The sequence below is a fragment of the Macaca thibetana genome, chromosome 7 (assembly GCF_024542745.1).
Source record: "Macaca thibetana thibetana isolate TM-01 chromosome 7, ASM2454274v1, whole genome shotgun sequence".
NCBI classification, from domain to species: domain Eukaryota; kingdom Metazoa; phylum Chordata; class Mammalia; order Primates; family Cercopithecidae; genus Macaca; species Macaca thibetana.
In genome coordinates this window covers 39,060,500-39,079,684 of record NC_065584.1, presented here as the reverse complement: position 1 = coordinate 39,079,684, position 19,185 = coordinate 39,060,500, and the positions used below count along the sequence as shown (strand labels likewise).

The 19,185-nt window shown below is 45.5% G+C and overlaps 1 protein-coding gene across 4 annotated transcripts in view; it reads left to right on the top strand.

The window, feature by feature from the left end:
• The window catches only part of RAD51B (RAD51 paralog B), a 787,871-nt gene extending 772,776 nt beyond the window's left edge, over nucleotides 1-15,095 (top strand). For all 4 annotated transcript variants that reach the window (XM_050797048.1, XM_050797051.1, XM_050797047.1 and 1 more), the window contains one exon: nucleotides 14,809-15,095. In XM_050797048.1, the coding sequence (XP_050653005.1) occupies nucleotides 14,809-14,999 (191 nt within the window). In that variant the 3' untranslated portion in view covers nucleotides 15,000-15,095. The remainder of the gene's footprint in view (nucleotides 1-14,808) is intronic.
• Nucleotides 15,096-19,185: the final 4,090 nt, after the last annotated feature.

The following is a 19,185-nucleotide window of genomic DNA, read 5'->3' as shown; positions in this document are numbered from 1 at the left end:
TTCTCTTCACCATTCTCATGAGCCTCAACCTCAGGTCTTCCTCTCCACTGCCGCCCGCTCTGTGCAAGCCTTTTTGTCCCAACCTGCTTGGTCCTTTGAAAAACCCGTCACTGGGCAGGAATGGGATGTGTATGTCTCTAAACTGCCCCCAAAGACCTCCCTGCACCACATTTTACCTCTGGCCCTCCTGTTCCCTAACTGACCTGAGTCTCCTGCTCCCTTCTGTAGGCTGCTCCAGCTCTGCCCACCATGTGACCTGCCTTCCTGCTTGTCCACCTTTCTGTCTGGTCCCCAGACTCAGCTGGTACTCTCCCTTCCAGCAGGCTGTCTCAACTGCCTGCATTCCCCACTGGACACAGACATTCATGTAGATAAACACACACACTGACACACAGATTCACGTAGACATGCACCAACACACACTCAGACACAGATATACTCATGTGGACATGCAGACAGGCACACACATGCAAATACACACAAAGACATACAGACAGGTACATATACACAGATACATACACAGACACACACAGACAGACACACAGGCACAGAGACACATATACTGGCGTAAGCATACACATACTGACACACACAAATGCACAAACATACACACACGGTTATGATGTTCACACAAACGTAGACATATGTTCACATACCCCTCCCAGCATCCTGACTGGCCCAGCTGACCTTCCTCACCCACTCTGAACGGCCAGCTCTCCCTCCTCCTGCCTTTGTCCAGTCCCATCTCTATTACTCAGGGCTCTCCAGAGAAATAGAACCAACAGGGTTGGATGTGGATAGATGGGTGGGTGGATGGATGATGGATGGATAGATAGATAGATGATACATGATAGGTTGATATTAGATGATAGAAAGGCAAAAAGAATTTAATAAATTGGTTTATGCAATTGCAGAGGCTGGAAAATCTGAAATCTGACCTCAGTCTTTTCTCTTAAGGCCTTCGACTGATTGTCCAAGGCCCACCCACATTGCAGAAGGTAATCTGATTACTCAAAGTCTACTGATGGAAATGTTAATGTCATCTAAAAAATACCTTCACAGCAAACACCTAGCCTAGTATTTGACCAGATATCCAGGTACTATGACCTAGGCAAGTCAACACATAACATTACCCATCATGCTTTTCATCTGGTCAGCAGTGCTCGTATAAATCTCCTGAAATGTTGGTCTCACGACAGTGCTTTCCTGCTCCAAAACCTAAACACCCATATGCCTGACATGCAGTAGGGACAGGTATATATTTGCTGAGTGAATAAATAATGAGGAGCCTTTGGGATGGGCTGCACTCTGCTCAATGCAGCAAACCATTTTGAGGGCCCAATGTCTGGAGCTGAGGATATGACCATCAAAGCTGCTCTTACATGTTCCCCTCCCCTCCCTCTAGTGTCTCAAGGCCAGAGTCCGAACGTCAGACATCTCTAATCCCCCATAGTACCCAATGGAGTGCCTTATATGGATTAGGCCTTCAATTGCTTGTGAGTTAATTTTATTCTCTTTATTGATCCCTATATCAAATTTACCTGAAATATTACAGGCTTTTAGGGCCTCACTTATGAAATAATAAACTATAGTGCCAAATCTGCTTCCTTTTTTTTTTTTTTAGAGACGGAGTCTCACTCTGTCGCCCAGGCTGGAGTGCAGCAGCATGATCTCGGCTCACTGCAAGCTCCGCCTCCCGGGTTCACGCCATTCTCCTGCCTCAGCCTCCCGAGTAGCTAGGACTACAGGCACCCGCCACCACGCCCAGCTAATTTTTTGTATTTTTATAGAGATGGGGTTTCACCATGTTAGCCAGGATGGTCTCGATCTCCTGACCTTGTGATCCGCCCGCCTCGGCCTCCCAAAGTGCTGGGTCCACTTTCGTTTTTAAGGAACACATGCAAAGAACTCTTTTCACCACCAGGAAGGGTGGATACAGCCCAGAATACTGATAGTGGTCTGTAGGGATGTGTAGCTTCTACGTGATTTTTTATACTTTTCTGTGTCTTCCAAATTGTCCTCTGTGACTATATGTTGCTTTTACAACCATAAAACACGTTATCTACTTTTTTTCATTTATCTTTTCGATTTGGGAGTCTGTTCTCAGCTCTTTCTTGGGGTCCCTATCATGCCTCCTGCCTTCCCTTTGAAAATAAGGTGACCTGAGACATCCTTGTAAAAGTCTGTGAGGTCATAAAAGGCCAAGTTAACTGCAAATGGTTGTTCTGTTTTAATTCTGCTGAAGTGTCAGGTAACATGGACTTATAATAAAAACACTTGGAGAGTTAATGATTGCTGCTGTTGTGAAGCTGTCCTGAAGACAGAGAGGGAGCCTGGGCATGCCGCGTCTCGCCTTAGGCCGCTCCTTCAGTGTGTCCAGCCCTGCGGCCGCCCTGGCCCCCTGTCCGCATGCTGTCAGGCTGCCTCCGTGCCAGACGAACACCACCCAACCACAGTGGAAATGACTGTTCCTTCAACTTTCTTCAGCCTCTGCCTGCTGGGGTCTCCGGAGGGAAGCGTTCACTCCAGCCCAAATGAAACAGAGCTCCAGAAAAACCACAGTGGAGGCCACAGCGGCCTCAGACCCTGAACTTTGTATTTCTTAGCCTGCCAGGATCGCTGGCTGCTGGGTGTCACGTAACTCCTAAAAATGTGAAGGGAAAACCAAAGAGCCTGAGAAGTGCAGACGTCTCCTGGCTAAGGAGTCCGTCTAGAAATTCGCCTTTCATGGTGAGGCCAGGTGCACGCGAGAGTGGCTGGAGAAGGTGGGGTGAGCCCAGAATAGGGAGACCCAGCCTACTCCCAGGCTGAAACTCCAAGAGACTTCCCCTGCACAAGGCCACGCCGGTGAAGTCCCCTTCCTTCTGGAAAGGGTCCTACACAAATTGCTAGGGTTTCTATTGTGATATTTGATAAGTGCAAAGGGCTGGAAATATTCTAGAGATTTTTCAGCTTCGTACAATTATCGGTGGCCACTGAGCCCATCTCACCTCCCGCAGTGTCCCGCCAGAGGCTGCACCGGCCAGGCCGGGCCGCCTTTTGTCCCTGATCCCATCAGCCTTCCAGTAAAGAGTGCTTCACCAGGTGCCCCAGGAGAGCAGGGGCCAGCTCCATGTCCTCATGGGTGTACAGCCCCTCAGCCCTTCCTCGGCCCTGCCCGTTAACAGCTGTGACCACAGAAAATGCCCCATCGGCAGCGCCATGGTCTCCGGGGCTGCCCTCCTGCCTCCCTCTAAGTCATCGAATGTCACGGTTGGAGAAATCTTAGTGCCCGTGGGCCCGCCTCCTCACTGATGAGCAGAGCACTGGCTCAGGCTCCCTGAGGCCAGGGCCAGGCTGCTCTGGTCTCATGTACTTTTGTGTTCTGGGAGCCTAGCGCATGGTAGGGCTCCCTGAGGGGGTGTGGTCAGCGAGTGAGTGAGTGAATGAAGGAGTGAGTGAACTGGATCCTGTGTTCTCATCTTTTCTTCAGAGAGTGACACTTTGGATAGGTCCTGTTTACTCCGTCCCCTCAGCTTCTCAGTAAAACAAGCCCACCAGTGTTCATTTCCTTCAAAAAACTGCTGGCGTCAAGCCAGCAACATTGTGGCTCTTCAGATGCCCACCAGTGTGGCCAGGGGGGTGCCACAGCCTCCCTCCCTCCAGTCCTTAAGGGAGGCCTCACTGACATCAGCCTCTGCATTAGTTTCCTATAGGGCTGACTTGGTCAAGTTTTACTTAAAATAACAGAAATTCATTCTTTCACATTTCTAGATCCAAGAAGTCTGAAATCAAGGTGTCACAGCAGGGCGGGTTCCTTCTGGGTGCGCCGAGGGAGAGCCTGTGTTATATGTAAAATGTTTATTTAGAAACAGAATGCTTGTTCCCCGGTGCTGCAAAGAAACAGCACTTGAACATAAATTTAATTCTCTCAGCAAGGCCATTTTTACTTTCTGCAGAAAGGGTGCTCATCGCAGATGGAACAATGGCGAGAGCACACCTGAGCAAAGGAGGGAAGCAATTTTTATCCCTCCGTTAGGCAGTTTGTCCCTGCTACTGTGTCTTGTCTCCATTGACTGGAGCCAGACCTCACAATCCAAACTAAACCCGACTGGCTAACAGTTTAACAAGAAGGGAAACTTTGAAGAGGAACATTTACTTTCTACAGCCTGTTCCAGGCCTCGTCTAGCTCCTGGTGTGCTTGGGCGTGCACCTCCGTCTGCACGTGTGCTGTCTCTCTCTCTTCTCATAAGGACAGTAGTCAGATTGGACAAAGGGCCTACCCCACTCTTGTGTCTTAACTAATTACATCTACAGCGACCTTATTTCCAAATAAGGTCACGTTCTGAGGATCTGGAAAGGACATGAATTTGGGGGGACGCTATCCAACACAGGACAGCCTTCCTGCTCCCCTGCAAAGTTTCATCTTGTTCTCCACTCACCCCTAACCTCCGCACCCTTTCTTTACCTGGGGGTGGGCTTCTGGGATGCAGTCTCATTTGCCCGCTAGTCTAAGTGTGGTTGGTAGGTAGAGAGTAGGGGACACGCTGTCTGTGCCACTGTTTTCTGTCAGGGACAGAGACACTCTGAGGATCCCTGAACTCTGAAGTCTAAACTGTCAGTCAGTGTCCCCAGCGGAAGCTGCACTTTCGAATCACCGGGGAGTTTTTAGAACACAGTGTGCCCTCACCACACTCGCAGGAACTCTGGTGCCCTTGGGCCGGGTGGGACCCTGGCATGAGTATTGTTTGAAAGCTCATCAGGTGATTCTAACGTGCAGCTTAGGACCAGAACAACTGTGTAAGATGCTGTGAAAACAGCTCCATCTCACCTTCACCAGGAACATGGGCAGTTCACTGCCTAGTGAGGCTCAACTACGCATTAGAAAGAGCCAACCCAGGCTTCTCAGGGTGGGTTCCCTGGCAACACTTCCCAAACTCTGCCACCAAGCTCCCAGGAGGCAGGAGGGAGCAAATACGTACTCTGCAGAACCTCAAACAGACGACAGCAAGCACCACGTGTCCTTGAAGTTTTCTGTTTCGCTTTTAAAATTGGAATTTTTGCATCTTCTACAATATCACCATCTTATTTTACAATCTGAAAAAAGATTTCATTATGTTGGCTTTTTTTCCTCCAAAAATATCTGAGTGTAGAAATGAGGCTCCGGAAAGGTATGCCATGTTTAAACTGTGGTTTTGTATGGTCCTAGACACATCGTTGGGTTCCCTGGGCTTCCTGACTTTGAAAAACCCAGCCACAAAGAGTTAAAGAGGGTGGGAGCCAATCTGTTTAACCCTTGGAAAGAATCGCATCTTAGATGAAAGCCTAGGCCCAGAGAGGTTAAGCAGCTCGTTCAAGATGACACAGTTTGTTATTAACTGAGTCGGAACTGTACCTCGGGACCCACCTTTCCTACCGCACGGATCTGGGGCAACTGCTAATTTGCTGTGTGACCTTGGCTAGGTCTCTTTACTTCTCTGTGTCAGTTTCCCTACCCATAAGATGATGATAATATCTGATCCACCCAATTCCTTGAGTAGTTGAGGGGGCGCAGGTGTGTGCAGGCATGTTGAAATTAGGGAGTGTCACATGTAAACTATCGTGTGTCATATGTAAATTATGGAGTGTCATATGTAAATTATGAAGTGTCACATATAAAGACAAGGTGCCATAATTTAAGTCCAGCCTCACACTTCTAGGTGAGGCACAGTGATTGCAGCAAGAATGACCTTTCCAGGGTCATGCGGGCGGGCCACTGAGGGAAACACAGTGTGGCGCACCCAGCCCCTCTGAGCCCGTGGAGAGGCTTAACTGAGCTCCAGTGTCCAGGGAAGGCTGAGGCCGGGAGCTCATGCCAGCACTTCTGTTTGCTCTCCATTGGTCCCAGCTTTTATCTGCCCAGCACCAGTTTGAAAACAACCTTCTTGTCCCAATCCTGAGAGTATCCTTTTGAAAGAGTAAGTCATGGAAAAATGCGTGGCAAACAACAATGCCAGCACCTTCTTTCTCCTTTCACAAGGCCACAGAGACCCTCCCCCACAGCCCATCTCTTCCAGAGGAAGTCTGAGGCCAGCCCTGCTCCAGACCCCTCCCTTGCCAGCCCAGGCCCGTGAGGCTCCTCAGTCCACGTCCGCCCGTTTCTGTTTACACTGGGAGATGAGCTTCTGCCGAGCTTAAGTGCAGTTCTGGCCCTTTTGTTTGTTTTTAAGTCAAGTTACAACTTTGCTCCTGGATTTATTGCAAATTCCATTTATCTTCTTCTGCCCGGGGTCTCTGTACAAAGCCTTTGTGCCTCCCTCCTCTGCTGTGGACAAATACCATGGGGCACCAGGAAAGGATGGCGAGCACACAGCCCCAGGGAGGCACATTCTAAGGAGGGCCAGTCATCCTGTGGGGTGCTGGGGAGAAAGAGGGTGGCTGGCAATGCAGGAGGAGGGGCTGTCGATTGCCTGGGAGGACAGGCCTGGCCCTACCTCCTGCCCCTTCTCACACAGGCCTCCAGAGGAAAGAAGAGCCAGGCCGAAAGGCAAAGAAACCCCAGACTTCAGGGGAAGGAATCAAGAAAGGAAGGTTCTGGTTTGGGTGGAAGGAGCCCGTGGCAGTTTCTAGCCAGGGGTGGTATGAGGCCAAAGGTCCTGAGAGGCCTAAGAAAGGACACCTAGGTCTGATGAGGGCGGCAGGCCTGAGGGTTGGGCATGGCACATGCCATGGGAGACCACCCCAGGTGCAGCTGGGCACCAGCACAGCCTCTCAGCTTCCCTGCCCTTCTTTTAGGCCTCCCTAACCCTCTCCAAACACCACATTTCCAGAAACTGCTGATGAAGAGCAAACAACTCCAAACTGAAGCTCACCAGGGAGAGAGAGAGAATCAAACTGAGCTGAACAAATTGCGAGTGGGGCGTCCAGCTGTGCTGTTGGCTTGTCTCTCTAACAGGGAAGTGCCGAGGGCCTGTCCCCCACCGCCACTCTGAATCCTTCCCTAGTGCGAGTTCCCTGGCTTGGGAGCACACAGGAGATGCTCGGCTTCAGAGGGGCCCTGCTTGTAGCATGGTGAGGGAGTCCTGGGGCTGTGAAAGAGGAACTGCTGGACTCTCCATGCCTAAGGGCCTGACCTAGAATGGGGCTTTAACCTCCCTGGACGAGGAAAGCAGCTGCAGGTAGCTGGTGGCTGCAGAGTGCTCCTGGGCAGGCTGCAGGGCCATGGGTCAGCAGCTGAAGGAGCCACCTTTCATGCCTTCCCCTCAGCATCACAGTTCCCGGGCATGAAACTCAGGCCTCAGCACCTCAGCCCAGGCCCTCAAGGAGTGGGGTTAAGTGAACATGAACAGAGCAGGCCCCCTTTGCCTCTGGGAGCCTCCTGGCTTCCCAACAGGTGCTGTTGCTTAGGCCTGTCCACAGCAATTTCCCCAGCCAAGGCTCTTTGCTCCAGCCCTGCTGGTCCCTCTTCCTCAGTCACCCATCAGCTCTGCAGCCGGCCCAGCCACTCCATTCTCCATGTTGTGGCCCCTCCTTCAGGGACCCCACTTCTCAGCCGCTGCACTGGTCTATCTGTCACTTACCTGCCGGGCTCCCTTAGACACCTCCAGCCACTCGGCTACTGATGTCCACTCTCCGGCCGCAGCTTCCTCCCCTCACCTGTCCCTTCTCCTGCTCTCACCCTGGCTCTTGTGCCCCCGCCTCTCCCCCTAGAAGCTTCCCTGGGCTCCCTTGCCTGCCTGATCTCAGGCATTCAGCACCCTCACTCTTGACTTTCCCCAGGCCTGCCCCGAGGGCCCCGCATGGCCATCCACTCCATTCACTCCACACCTCCGGCTGCCAGGCCCCAGAGGAGGTGTGGCTGCAGGCCCAGCGCAGGCTGAGTCCCGGATCTCCCCTCAGGCCACTGTCAGCTGGCCACTGTCACTCTCCTCAGATGCCTCAGACCCCCAACTCTACCTTCTACCTGCAGAATCTCTCAGCACCCACCTTACTGAGCAGGTCCAGGCCTTCCCACAGGGTCCCTGGAGTCTCCTCTCACCCCGCTCAAAGCTCACTCACTCACGTCACCACCCTTCCTTCCCTCGAGAGCAGAGGATGTCCCCACCTCCTTTGCAAAACTAACTTCCATACCTGGGTCCAAACGCAACAGCTCCTGTGTCTTCCACACCAAGTGACCACCGTCCTTGGCCTGGACTGGAAGCTGTGTGGCAGCAGGATCTCCGGTGCTTCCATTGCACAGCCACAAGCATGGCATCCTCTTCCTTGTCCTAAAAGGTCTTCCTTTAGAGCTTTCTCTCAGCACACCATGTCTGCTCTTGTCCCCTTTATCACACACTTCTCACTGGGTCCTTTCACCTTCCTCTTCTCCAGCCCTGGCCATCGGCCGCTGCTGAAGGCCATTCTCAGTGGCCCTCCTCATGATGGTGGCGCTGGAGCCAACTCCCTAGCGGCTTCCTCAGAGTTTCTGGGCTTCCCCCACACCCTTTGCGTCCTCTCCATGGGTTCTCCTGGTGACTTCCTGCCAGGTTTCCATTTCTCTCCCATCCCTGCGCTTTTTTTCTGCAGGGATGGGCCACCGGGCCTCCTCTCCCAGCATATCACTTCTATCTCCTCCGTGTCCACATCTTCAGCCCGTGTTTCCATGAGCCACTGATTTCCAGCTCCCCAAATCCCCACATTTCTACTGGCCTACTCTGCTGGCCGTCTCTGCTTAGACACCCTGCACAACTTCTCACAAAGCTGAACTGATCGTCTCCTCCCCAAACCTCTCCTTGAGGCTGCTTGTCTCTTTCTGTATTTCTACCCTTCCCACTGCCCAGGCTCAAAACCCAACATTCTCTTCATCTCTTTCTTTTCTGTCTCCCTGCATGTCTGATCAGCCTCCGAACACCTGAAGGAGCATCTGCACTCTTTTTCAGATCCCTCCCACCCTGGTGTTGCTATCTGAATTCAAACCCTTTCCATCTCCTCCTGGACCTTACCTCTCAGCCTTTGGGCCTCCTCTCCTGTGGTCTCCCTGTCCTTGGACACAGAGCCCATCAGAGTGGCCCATCTCCCTCTTAGAAACCCATATGAACTCCACATGCATGTGCCTCCCCTGTCTTCCAGTACAACCTCACTGCCGCCACTGTCACTCAGTAGATGTTGCCTGAGTCCCTGCTATGTGATATGTACCTGTGCTCACACCATAGCCACCTGCTGCTCACTGCCAGAGCTGCCCCTCTGCACCTGTCCAGTCTTCTGGTCCCTCTTTTTGTTCGCCTGTTTTATCTTCCAGAGACACCTCCTCTTCTTTATGTCCATTTCCACCCATCAGCACCTTATTCAACCATACTCAAGGCCTACCTCCTCCAAAGGTGAAACCAATTTCTCTCCTGCCTCATTTTCCCTTAAAATACTGTTCGTTCCCTATTACAGCCGCATCTGAATGTATGTGTGTGTGTGTCTCATCTCCCCAGTTGTGTAACCCTGCAGGCCATGAACAGTTATTACTCAATGTTGTGTCCTACACATCTTTAATAGAAGTTTGTTAAATTTAAATCAGATCTTATTCTCTCATTTCACAGATGTTAGAACTGTGGCAGAGTCAGCTCCAGGTCAGAATGCTGGTCAGCAGCAGACCCACATCCCAGCCCCACCTTCCTGATACCTGATGCAGTGCTCAGAAAAACAAGGAATCCCAGGCTGTTACCCAGTGTCTCCACGTGCCCTCCACAGTTGCACTCAACTGTCCTCTCTTCTGCTCTTCCTCCTACAAACTGGGCAACCAGAATCAGAACAGAGGCTTTGGATAAGCATCCAGTGTTAACCTCCTAGTTTTTCACCACGACTTCCAGATCTGCACTTAACATCCAACAGCAACTATAATTCTACTTTCTGAACCTCCAGGGAAATTGCTTCCCTGTCCCTTTCAGCAAAGGATGGCATGGTTTTACATTGTCTCCAATGAAACACTTCTTCTTCTCTACATCTTCCTCCCACTCTCACAACCCTTGATCCCCACGTGAGATCCCATTTCCTCCAGCTGGGCCTTCTGCAGAGTCATTAGAGCTTCTGCCCTCCTTGCAGCATCTCTATTGTAAAAGGATTGCTGAAGCTTATTAACCCTTGCAGCTCCTAGGAGGAAATGTACCATACAGAAATAAAACAAATCAACAAATGAGTGTGTTTTGTAGAAGTTGAATAGGACTCCACCTATCTGCATGAGTGTGCATACTCTGCAGTCACACAGGCAGTTTCAAATGGGAATTTGGAGAAAGCTAAGCTTTTTCACTTGGGAAAGGTTTACATATTCTTTGCACCTGGGCACACACAGCACAGGCTGTTCTCAGGACTCCCACCAGATTAGGCCTGGGACATCACAGAGCCTGTCAGGTCCATGTTCACTTTCTAGTCTCCTTGCTTCCAGTCTAGCTGTGGCCTGACTCCAAGTCCAGCGTAAGATTTTTTTTTTTTTCCCGCAATAAGGAATCGGTTCATTCACCTGTACAAAAGCCACTGGGAGGATCATGCATGAGGCTCATATCCTTGCTGTGAATTTCAAAGGACTAGCTAAGTAAATAAAATTATCATGCCAACCTGAGCTGGCATAGATTGCATTGATTGCTGCTAATAGCCAAAATGGACTTTTTAAAAGTGCTCCACACTGCATTCTACACAACTTGGGAAAGAAAAATAGCTGTTGCTCTTCAGGAGCTGATGGTCTCCTTCAAGGGTAAGCTGGAACAGGCTGGCCCAGGAAAAGGCACTCCCGGTTGAATGCTTTCGCTTGCGTGGGAAGTCCAGCTGTCTCAATGGGGCCCAGGAGACAGACTGACGAGGGACGAATTCCTGTGTTTGGGATCGGGCTTGAAAAGTCTCCTGTTTGTAACACTCAACTTGTTGAAGAGCAGAAAGAATTTCCAGCTGTCGACAGGATGAGGGGAGCCCTCCTGATTCTGTCTGGGGATGTGTTTGCGCTCCAGACTCTGCTATCCTTCCTCTTGCTGTCCTTCCTGGCTGCCACATCAAACACCTGGTCCGATGGGCCAGCTCTGGAACAAGATGACTCTTTGCCATCAAGGAATACAAGTGGCCAAAGGACAAATATTGTGTGATTCCACTTACATGAGGTATCTAAGAGGAGTCAAATTCACAGAGACAGAAAGTAGAATGGTGATTACCAGAGGCTGGGGTGGAGAGAGGGGGATGGGGAGTTAATGTTTTATGAATACAAAGTCTCTGTTTTTCAAGAAGAAGTTCTGGAGATGGATAATGGTGATGGCTGGAGATCAGTGAGAATGTACTTAACACCACTAAACAGTACAGTTAAAAATGGTTACAGCGATAAATTTTATGTTATGTATATTTGACCATAATTTTTTTAAAAAAAGGAAGGAAAGAAGGAAGGAAGGGAGGAAGGAAGGGAGGGAAGGAGGGAGAGAGAGGGGAAGGGAGGAAGGGGCAGGGAGAGAGGGAGGAAGGAAATGCAAGTGGGAACTCAGCCCTGGTCACAGTACTGCTGGGAAAAGATAGGTGACTCAATGTCCTACTGTAAAGAGAGGTGTGTGTGTGTGTGTATGTGTGTGTGTGTGTGTCCCCTGCAGGTTGAAAATGGCCCCCCAAACCACATGGTTAATGAGATGAGCATACTGAACCAAGCTATTTAATATCTGGGACTGCCTCATGACTAACAGTCCAGGTCATTCTGCATAATGCAGACCAATATAAGATTGTTAGTGGAGGCCAGGCGTGGTGGCTCACTCCTGTAATCCCAGCATTTTGGCAGGCCGAGGTGGACGAATCCTCTGAGGTCAGGAGTTCAAGACCAGCCTGCCCAACATGGTGAAACCCTGTCTATACTAATAATACAAAAAAATTAGCTGGGCATGGTGATGCACGCCTATAATCCCAGCTACTTGGGAGGCTGAGGCAGGAGAATTGCTTGAACCCAGGAGGTGGAGGTTGCAGTGAGCCAAGTGTTGCACTCAAGCCTGGGCAACAAAAGCAAAACTCTGTCTCAAAAAAAAAAAAAAAAAAAAAAGATTGTTGGTGGAAGTTGTTCTTTCTTCTTCTTCTTCTTCTTTTTTTTTTTTTTTTTTTTTTTGAGAGGGAGTCTTGCTCTGTCACCCAGGCTGGAGTGCAGTGGCGCCATCTTGGCTCACTGCAAGCTCCACCTCCTGGATTCACACAATTCTCCTGCCTCAGCCTCCCGAGCAGCTGGGACTACAGATGCCCGCCACCACGCCTGGCTAGTTTTTTTTGTATTTTTAGTAGAGATGGGGTTTCACCATGTTAGCCAGGATGGTCTCGATCTCCTGACCTCGTGATCCGCCCTCCTCGACTTCCCAAAGTGCTGGGATTACAGGCATGAGCCACTGTGCCCGGCCAGAAGTTGTTCTTTAAATGGCTAAGAGCCTTCATAATATTCTTGGGAGGGCGAGTGGGAGGCCATTTCTCCATAACTTGCTCAGAAGCACATTTTAGTTGTTCTAAGAATGATTTGATTTTTGGAGTCGGAGAGGTTGGGGCTAGAGTTTAGGGCCTGCTGTTGTGTGGCCATTCAGAATGCCCAATTTAAATCTAAATGTGTAAGATCAAAAGAGTGGTAAATGTGAACATGCTTTTCTATAAACTGTAAAGTGCCTCACTATGACCCTTCATTCTTTCAATGCAGCCTATGAGTGCAAGTTAGCAATAGACTTTAAGGAACTCACACTGCAGGAAAGTAAGCATAGATACTAAAAGACAAAATTCAACCTCTACTGCCTATTACACGATTTTTCAGGCCTCAGAGGCAGCCTGGTAGCAACCACAGCTAAGAACAAAGTTCCTAAGAGCTGGACTTTTTGAAAAAATAGATTCTGTAGCCTTTGTAGGGAGGAGTTGGTCTGAGTTGAACCATAATGCTGAGAAGAGCCTCTCATTAAGCCTTTATCAATTATCAACACTGGAGCATAAAATCATTTACACCAAATATTTTTTAAATTGAGATATAATTGACATACCATAAAATTCACTCTCTTAAAGTGTACAATTCAATAATTTTTAGTATATTCACAAAATTGTGCGACTATCACCATAGTCTGGTTCAGAATATTTTCATCACCCCCAAAAGAGACTCCAAATGCATTGGCAGTCACTTCCCATTCCTCCTTCCCCTTTCCTCTGGCAACCACTATTCTACTGTCCATCTCTATGGATTTGCTTATTCTGGACATTTCATACAAATGGAATTATACAATATGTGAAAAATACAATTTGTGTTTGGCTTCTTTCAATGAGCATAGTGTTTTCAAGGTTCATCCATGTTGTAGAATGTATTGGAATGTCATTTGTTTTATAACTGAATAATATTCCATGATAGGGACAGACCACATTTTGTTTATCTGTTCATCAGTTGATGCACATTTGCGTTGTTTCCACTTTCTAGCTAATACAAATACTGCTGCTATGAACATTCACATACAGTGTGCATAGACATGTATTTTCAATACTCTTGGGTACATACCTAGGAGTAGAAATGCTAATCATATGAGCAATTGACCTAGCACATATGTTTAACTTTTTGAGAAAACACCAAACTGTTTTCCAAAGCAGCTGCACCACTTTACATTTTAACCAGTGACATATGAGGCTTCCAATCTGTCTACATTCTCAAAACACTTATTATTGTCGCTTTTTTATTATAGCCATCTTAGTGGGTGTGAAGTGGTATGTGCATCTCTTCATGTTCTTATTGGCCATTTGTGTGTCTTCTTTGGGGAAATGTCTATTCAAATCCTCTGCCTATTTAAAAAAAATTGGTTGTCTTTTTATTGTTGCATTGTAAAAAGTTCTTTATATATTCTTGATGTAAGTCACTTATCATACATGTGATTTGCAAAACTTTTCCCATTCCATGGGTTTAATTTTCACTTCATTTTTAATTTTAATGAAGTTCAATTTATCTATTTTTTTTAAAAATGTCATAGCTAAGACACCATTACCTAATTCAAGGTCATAAAGAATTACACCTGTACTTCTTCTAAAAGTTTTATACTTTTAGCTCTTACATTTAAGTCTTTAATCCATTTTGAGTTAATTTTTGTATAAGGTGTGAGGTAAGATTCCAACTTCATTCTTTTACATATGACTATCCATGTGTTCCAGCACTATTTGTTGAGAGGACTATTCTATCCCTATTGAATTATGTTGGTAAGCAAGTCAAAAATGGGCCTTTCTTCTTTTCTAATGTAAGCATTTCATTAAAATTCCTTCTGAATGCTAAGTGAAATAAGTCAGACACAAAAGGCCACATAGTGTAGGATTCTACTTATATGAAATATCCAAAATGGGCAAATACGTAAAAACAGAAAGTAGATTCATGATTTACAGGGGATACAGGGAAGAGTTTGGACTGGCCGCTAATAGTATAGCATTTCTTTTTAGGTGATGAAAATTTTCTGGAATTAGATAGTGGTGATTATTGTATAACATGGTGACTATAATAAAAACCACTGAATTGTACACTTTAAAATGGTGATGTCTTCATTTTCATTCAGTTTGAAATAATTTTAAATTATCTTTGCATTTTCTTCTTTGACCTATAGACTATGTAAAATATAATGTTTAACTTCCAAATATTTGTGTATGTTTCTGAACATTTTTCTGTGTTTTACTTCTAATTTAATTATTTTTTGGTGAGATTTCAAATTTTAAAAGTTTGCTTAGTGTTTTTTTATGATCCAAATTATAGTCTATCTTGGTGACTATTCCATGGAACTTTAAAATAAATACGTATTCTGCTATTGTTGGGTGGAGTTTTCTGTAAATGTCAGTTAGATCCAGTTAATTTATACTTTTGTTCATATCTTTTTTATTTTTTTTTAGACAGAGTCTCACCCTCTCACCAGGCTGGAGTGCACTGGCGTGATCTTGGCTCACTGCAACCTCTGCCTCCTGAGTTCAAGCGATTCTCCTGCCTCAGCCTCCTGAGTAGCTGGAACTACAGGTACATGCTGCCACACCCAGCTAATTTTTGTATTTTTGGTAGAGACAGGGTTTCACCATGTTGGCCATGATGGTCTCAATCTCTTGACCTTGTGATCCACCCGCCTTGGCCTCCCAAAGTGCTGGGATCTTCTATATCCTTACTGGTTTACTGATTTTTCTGACTATTTGTTTTATTAATTCTTGAGAAAGGAATGATAAAATATATATATATTCAAACTATGACTGTGGATTTGTCTATTTCTTCTTTAAGTTTTGTCAGTTTTTGTTTCATATATTATGAAGCTCTGTTAGTAGGTACACAAACATTTAGAATTGTTAAATCTTCTTATATTTTTCTTTTTGTCACTATGAAATTGTCTTTCTTTATCTCTGGTGCTATTCCTTTTCCTAAAGTCTTCTTTTTTTATTATTAATGTAGCTACTGCAGCTCTCTTATGATAAGCATTGCACAGCATATCTTTTTACATTCTTTTACTTTTAAACTATTTGTGTTTTTATATTTAAAATGAATTTCTTGCTTTTTAAATCCAGTCTGATAGTGCCTGACCTTTAATTGGGGTATTTGGATCATTTGCATTTAATTACAAGTACATGTAACATATATGTTTGGTTTAGGTATGTCATCTTACTATTTGTTTTCTACTTGTCCCATCTGTTCTTTGTTACCTTTTGCATCTTTCCTTGCTTTCTTTTGAAGTGAGGGTTCTTTTTCATTATTTCATTTTATCTAGACCATTTACTTTTAGCTACATGCTCTTGTCCTTTGTGCTATTGCTGCTATAAATTTTACTTCTGCATATGTTATGAACTCTACAGTACTTTATCATTTTTGCCTTAACATTTTAAAGAAATTTTTAATGAAAAATTTTTAATATTTATCCTCAGGTTTCCTATTTCTGGTGCTCTTCATTCTTTTGTGTAGATTCAAGTATTATTTTCCTTCTTTGTTAACATTTCTGATGTTAAAGCTTATGTTAACATTTCTTTAATGTAGATCTGCTGATGGCGAATTCTCTAAGCTTTCATTTATCTCAAAAAGTCTTCATTATGCTTTCATTTTTAAGAGTTATTTTCACTCGATACAGAATTTGAGTTTGATTTGTGTATCATTCAGTATATCAAAGATAGTATTCCATTGTCTTCTGGGTTGCATAGGTTTGATCAGAAGTCTGCAGTATTTCCTATACTCTCTATGACACTATAAAATATAGCTTTTTTCTGACTGCTTTTCAGATTTTCTCTTTATTACTAATTTTAGTAATTTTATTATGATATACTTTGGTATGATGGTGTGCTTTTCTTTGTTTATTTTCATTGGGGCTCATTGTGATTCCTGGATCTGTGGTATTTATAGTTTTTAACAAATTTGGAAAATTTTCAGCCTTGATTTTGTCAAAAATTTGTTCTCCCTCTGTTCTCTTTTTCAATTACACATATGTTAGACCACTTGATATTGCCCAAGGATTGATGGGATTTTGTTCATTTCTTTCTGTTTTTTGTTTTTGTTTTTGTTTTTTGTTTTGTTTTTTGTTTTTTTGAAGTCTTATTCCTCTTGGTGCTTCATTCTGGATAGTTCCTATTGCTGTTTTCAGTTTTACTTTTCTCCTTGTAGCATCCAGTTTGCTTTGAATTTCAGTCACTCACCTTTCATTTCAGATACTCTCTTTTTCACCACAAGAAGTGCATTCTTTCCTCATTTTATGTATATTTTTCTTAAAATCCTGTAGTATATTTTGCATACTTAAACAACTGTTTTAACGTGCCTGTCTGTTCATTCTGTCTTTTCAACTGTCATTTTCAGGCATGTTTCTATTAATTGACTTTTTTCCTGATATGGGTCACATCTTTCTGCTACCTGGTGAGGCTAGTAATTCTTGCTTAGATGTTGGATATTTTAAAGGTTATGTTGTTGAATGTTTGTATATTTTTAAATCTTCCTTTAAAGAGTATTGAGTTTTTATCCAGTAGGCAGTTACTTATGGATAAGATTACTCCTTTAGAGGCTTGTTTTAGCTTTGTTGGATTGAACCCAGCATTTCTTTTATTCTAGGGATAGTTCAATCCTACTGTCTGCATATGACCCTTATTGGATCTCTACTAAATGCCCCAGCTGATCAAGCTGGTTGATATTTGTACATCTCAGAGTCCCATGTGAACTCTGAATTTTTCAGCTTATAGCTTCTGGTCATTCTTTGCCCAAACTTACAAAGCTTCACTCTGGGTATGAACATCTTAGTATTAAACACTCAACAGGGCACTTGTGCAGATTTCTGGAGCTTTTTTTATATGGTCCCCTCTTTTCTAGAATTCTGCCCCACAATTTCCATCTACAGTCTATTTGACTTTCATTTCTGTATTTTAACTCAACAAGACTACCATACTCTGCTTGGGATATTGTTTCCCCTGCTGTAAAGTCCAGAATGTGCCTCCAATCAGAAACTGTGGTGATCATTTACCACATGTATTTTCTTTATCTCATGGGTCATGGTTCTGCACTGTGTGTTGTGCAATATCTGAAGCCATCAGTACGTTTATTTTGTTGCTTTCTAGTTGTGTACAGGGGGAGGGTAAATCTGGATCCTGTTGCTTTGTCATGGCCAGAAGCAAAAATCTTAAGAACAGGTTTTGATAAAGAAATGGTGAATGATAGCAGGCAGGCCCAGAAACTAGACCTGATAACCTGGCAGGGGGTTCCAGGATATAAGGAAGCAGCAGACAAACTCTAGCATCTGCAAGCCATGCAGGAACAAGTATGGCAATGGAGATGGAAGCAAAAAATTTTGGAAGTTACTACAAACAAATCTCATCTGTGTTTCCAGGTGGCTATCTTACATTTGCTCTCCAGATTCACTCGCCACCCTTTGTGCTGCCGACCTGTCTAGACTGCATCAATGGGGCACTTTTGACCTCTAGTTTCTAGATGTGCTCAGGCAAAGAGAAACACAAATAGGAAACTACAAGACAGAAAGGATGTTTATTCCCCTAGATCCTTTCCTGTCAAATCACTGTGGATTAGTTTTGCCCCTCTACCCAAAGTTGCACTGTCACCATCCTGCCAGGAGGCCCTCTCCTTATAGGTACTCTCTGTGGATTCTCCTAACTATTCCTTCCTCTTGACCCTTTGGATTTAGGGAGGGTAATGCCTCTTCAATGTGATTCAGCTTAAAGTATTGCACCTTCCTTTCTTAGTTCCCCTAAATCCTGTCCATAGCTTGATAAATAGTCCCTTCATTAAATTCTCCTCTTTCTTTCCACCAGAATTCTGACTGATACTACAGAGTTGTTGATGCTGCCTCTAAATGTAAACCATCTACTGCCCAGTAACTGTAAGACCACAGGCAGATCACTTTACTGACTGTAGCCTCAGTTTGCCCTGAGCCTAGCCCTGAAAACTTGAGCCTAGCCCTGACTACTTGAGAAAGTCAAATTCAGGAGGCTGTGCCATAGCAACAGACCTGAGGAAAGAAGTGCCCCCTCCACCTTCCCTACCTTTTTTTTTCTTTTGTCCCCCATTCTTAGAATTCCTAACTTAGCTGCTCTGCTTCACAGGCTAACCAAGTTTTTTCCTCTAGGTCTTAGCCACAGATATAGCCTGGTCAGTGCTAAGAGAGCAGGAGGCCAGATAAAGACCACTCACATAGAGACAACTATCATTTGGGGATCACGCTCAAGGTCAAGTTCACACAAGCAACTCAGCTTTTAGCCCTAGCCAGTAGGGCTTAACCCAAGGGACTCTTTTACCTCCTGATACATGCTCCCTGGAGAAGATTTATTTTTTTTATTTTTTAACTAGAAAGACAGATCAATAGAATGAGTTAATTAAAAAGTTAAAAGGCCAGGCGCGGTGGCTCACGCCTGTAATCCCAGCACTTTGGGAGGCCGAGGTGGGTGGATCACGAGGTCCAGAGATCGAGACCATCCTTGCTAACACGGTGAAACCCCGTCTCTACTGAAAATACAAAAAAAAATTAGCCAGTCGCCTGTAGTCCCAGTGACTCGGGAGGCTGAGGCAGGAGAATGGAGTGAACCCGGGAGGGGGAGCTTGCAGTGAGCGAGATTGTACCACTGCACTGTGGCCTGGGCGATGGAGCAAGACTCCGTCTCAAAAATAATAATAATAAGTTAAAAGATAGAGATTTTAAATAAAGAAGGAAAAGTCATGAGTTTTAAAAGGTTAGTCCTGAGGTCAAGGAAGCAAGTTAGATAGAATCAGTTATTGCAGCCTCCCCCAGGCTGAAGCACATTTAGAAATGG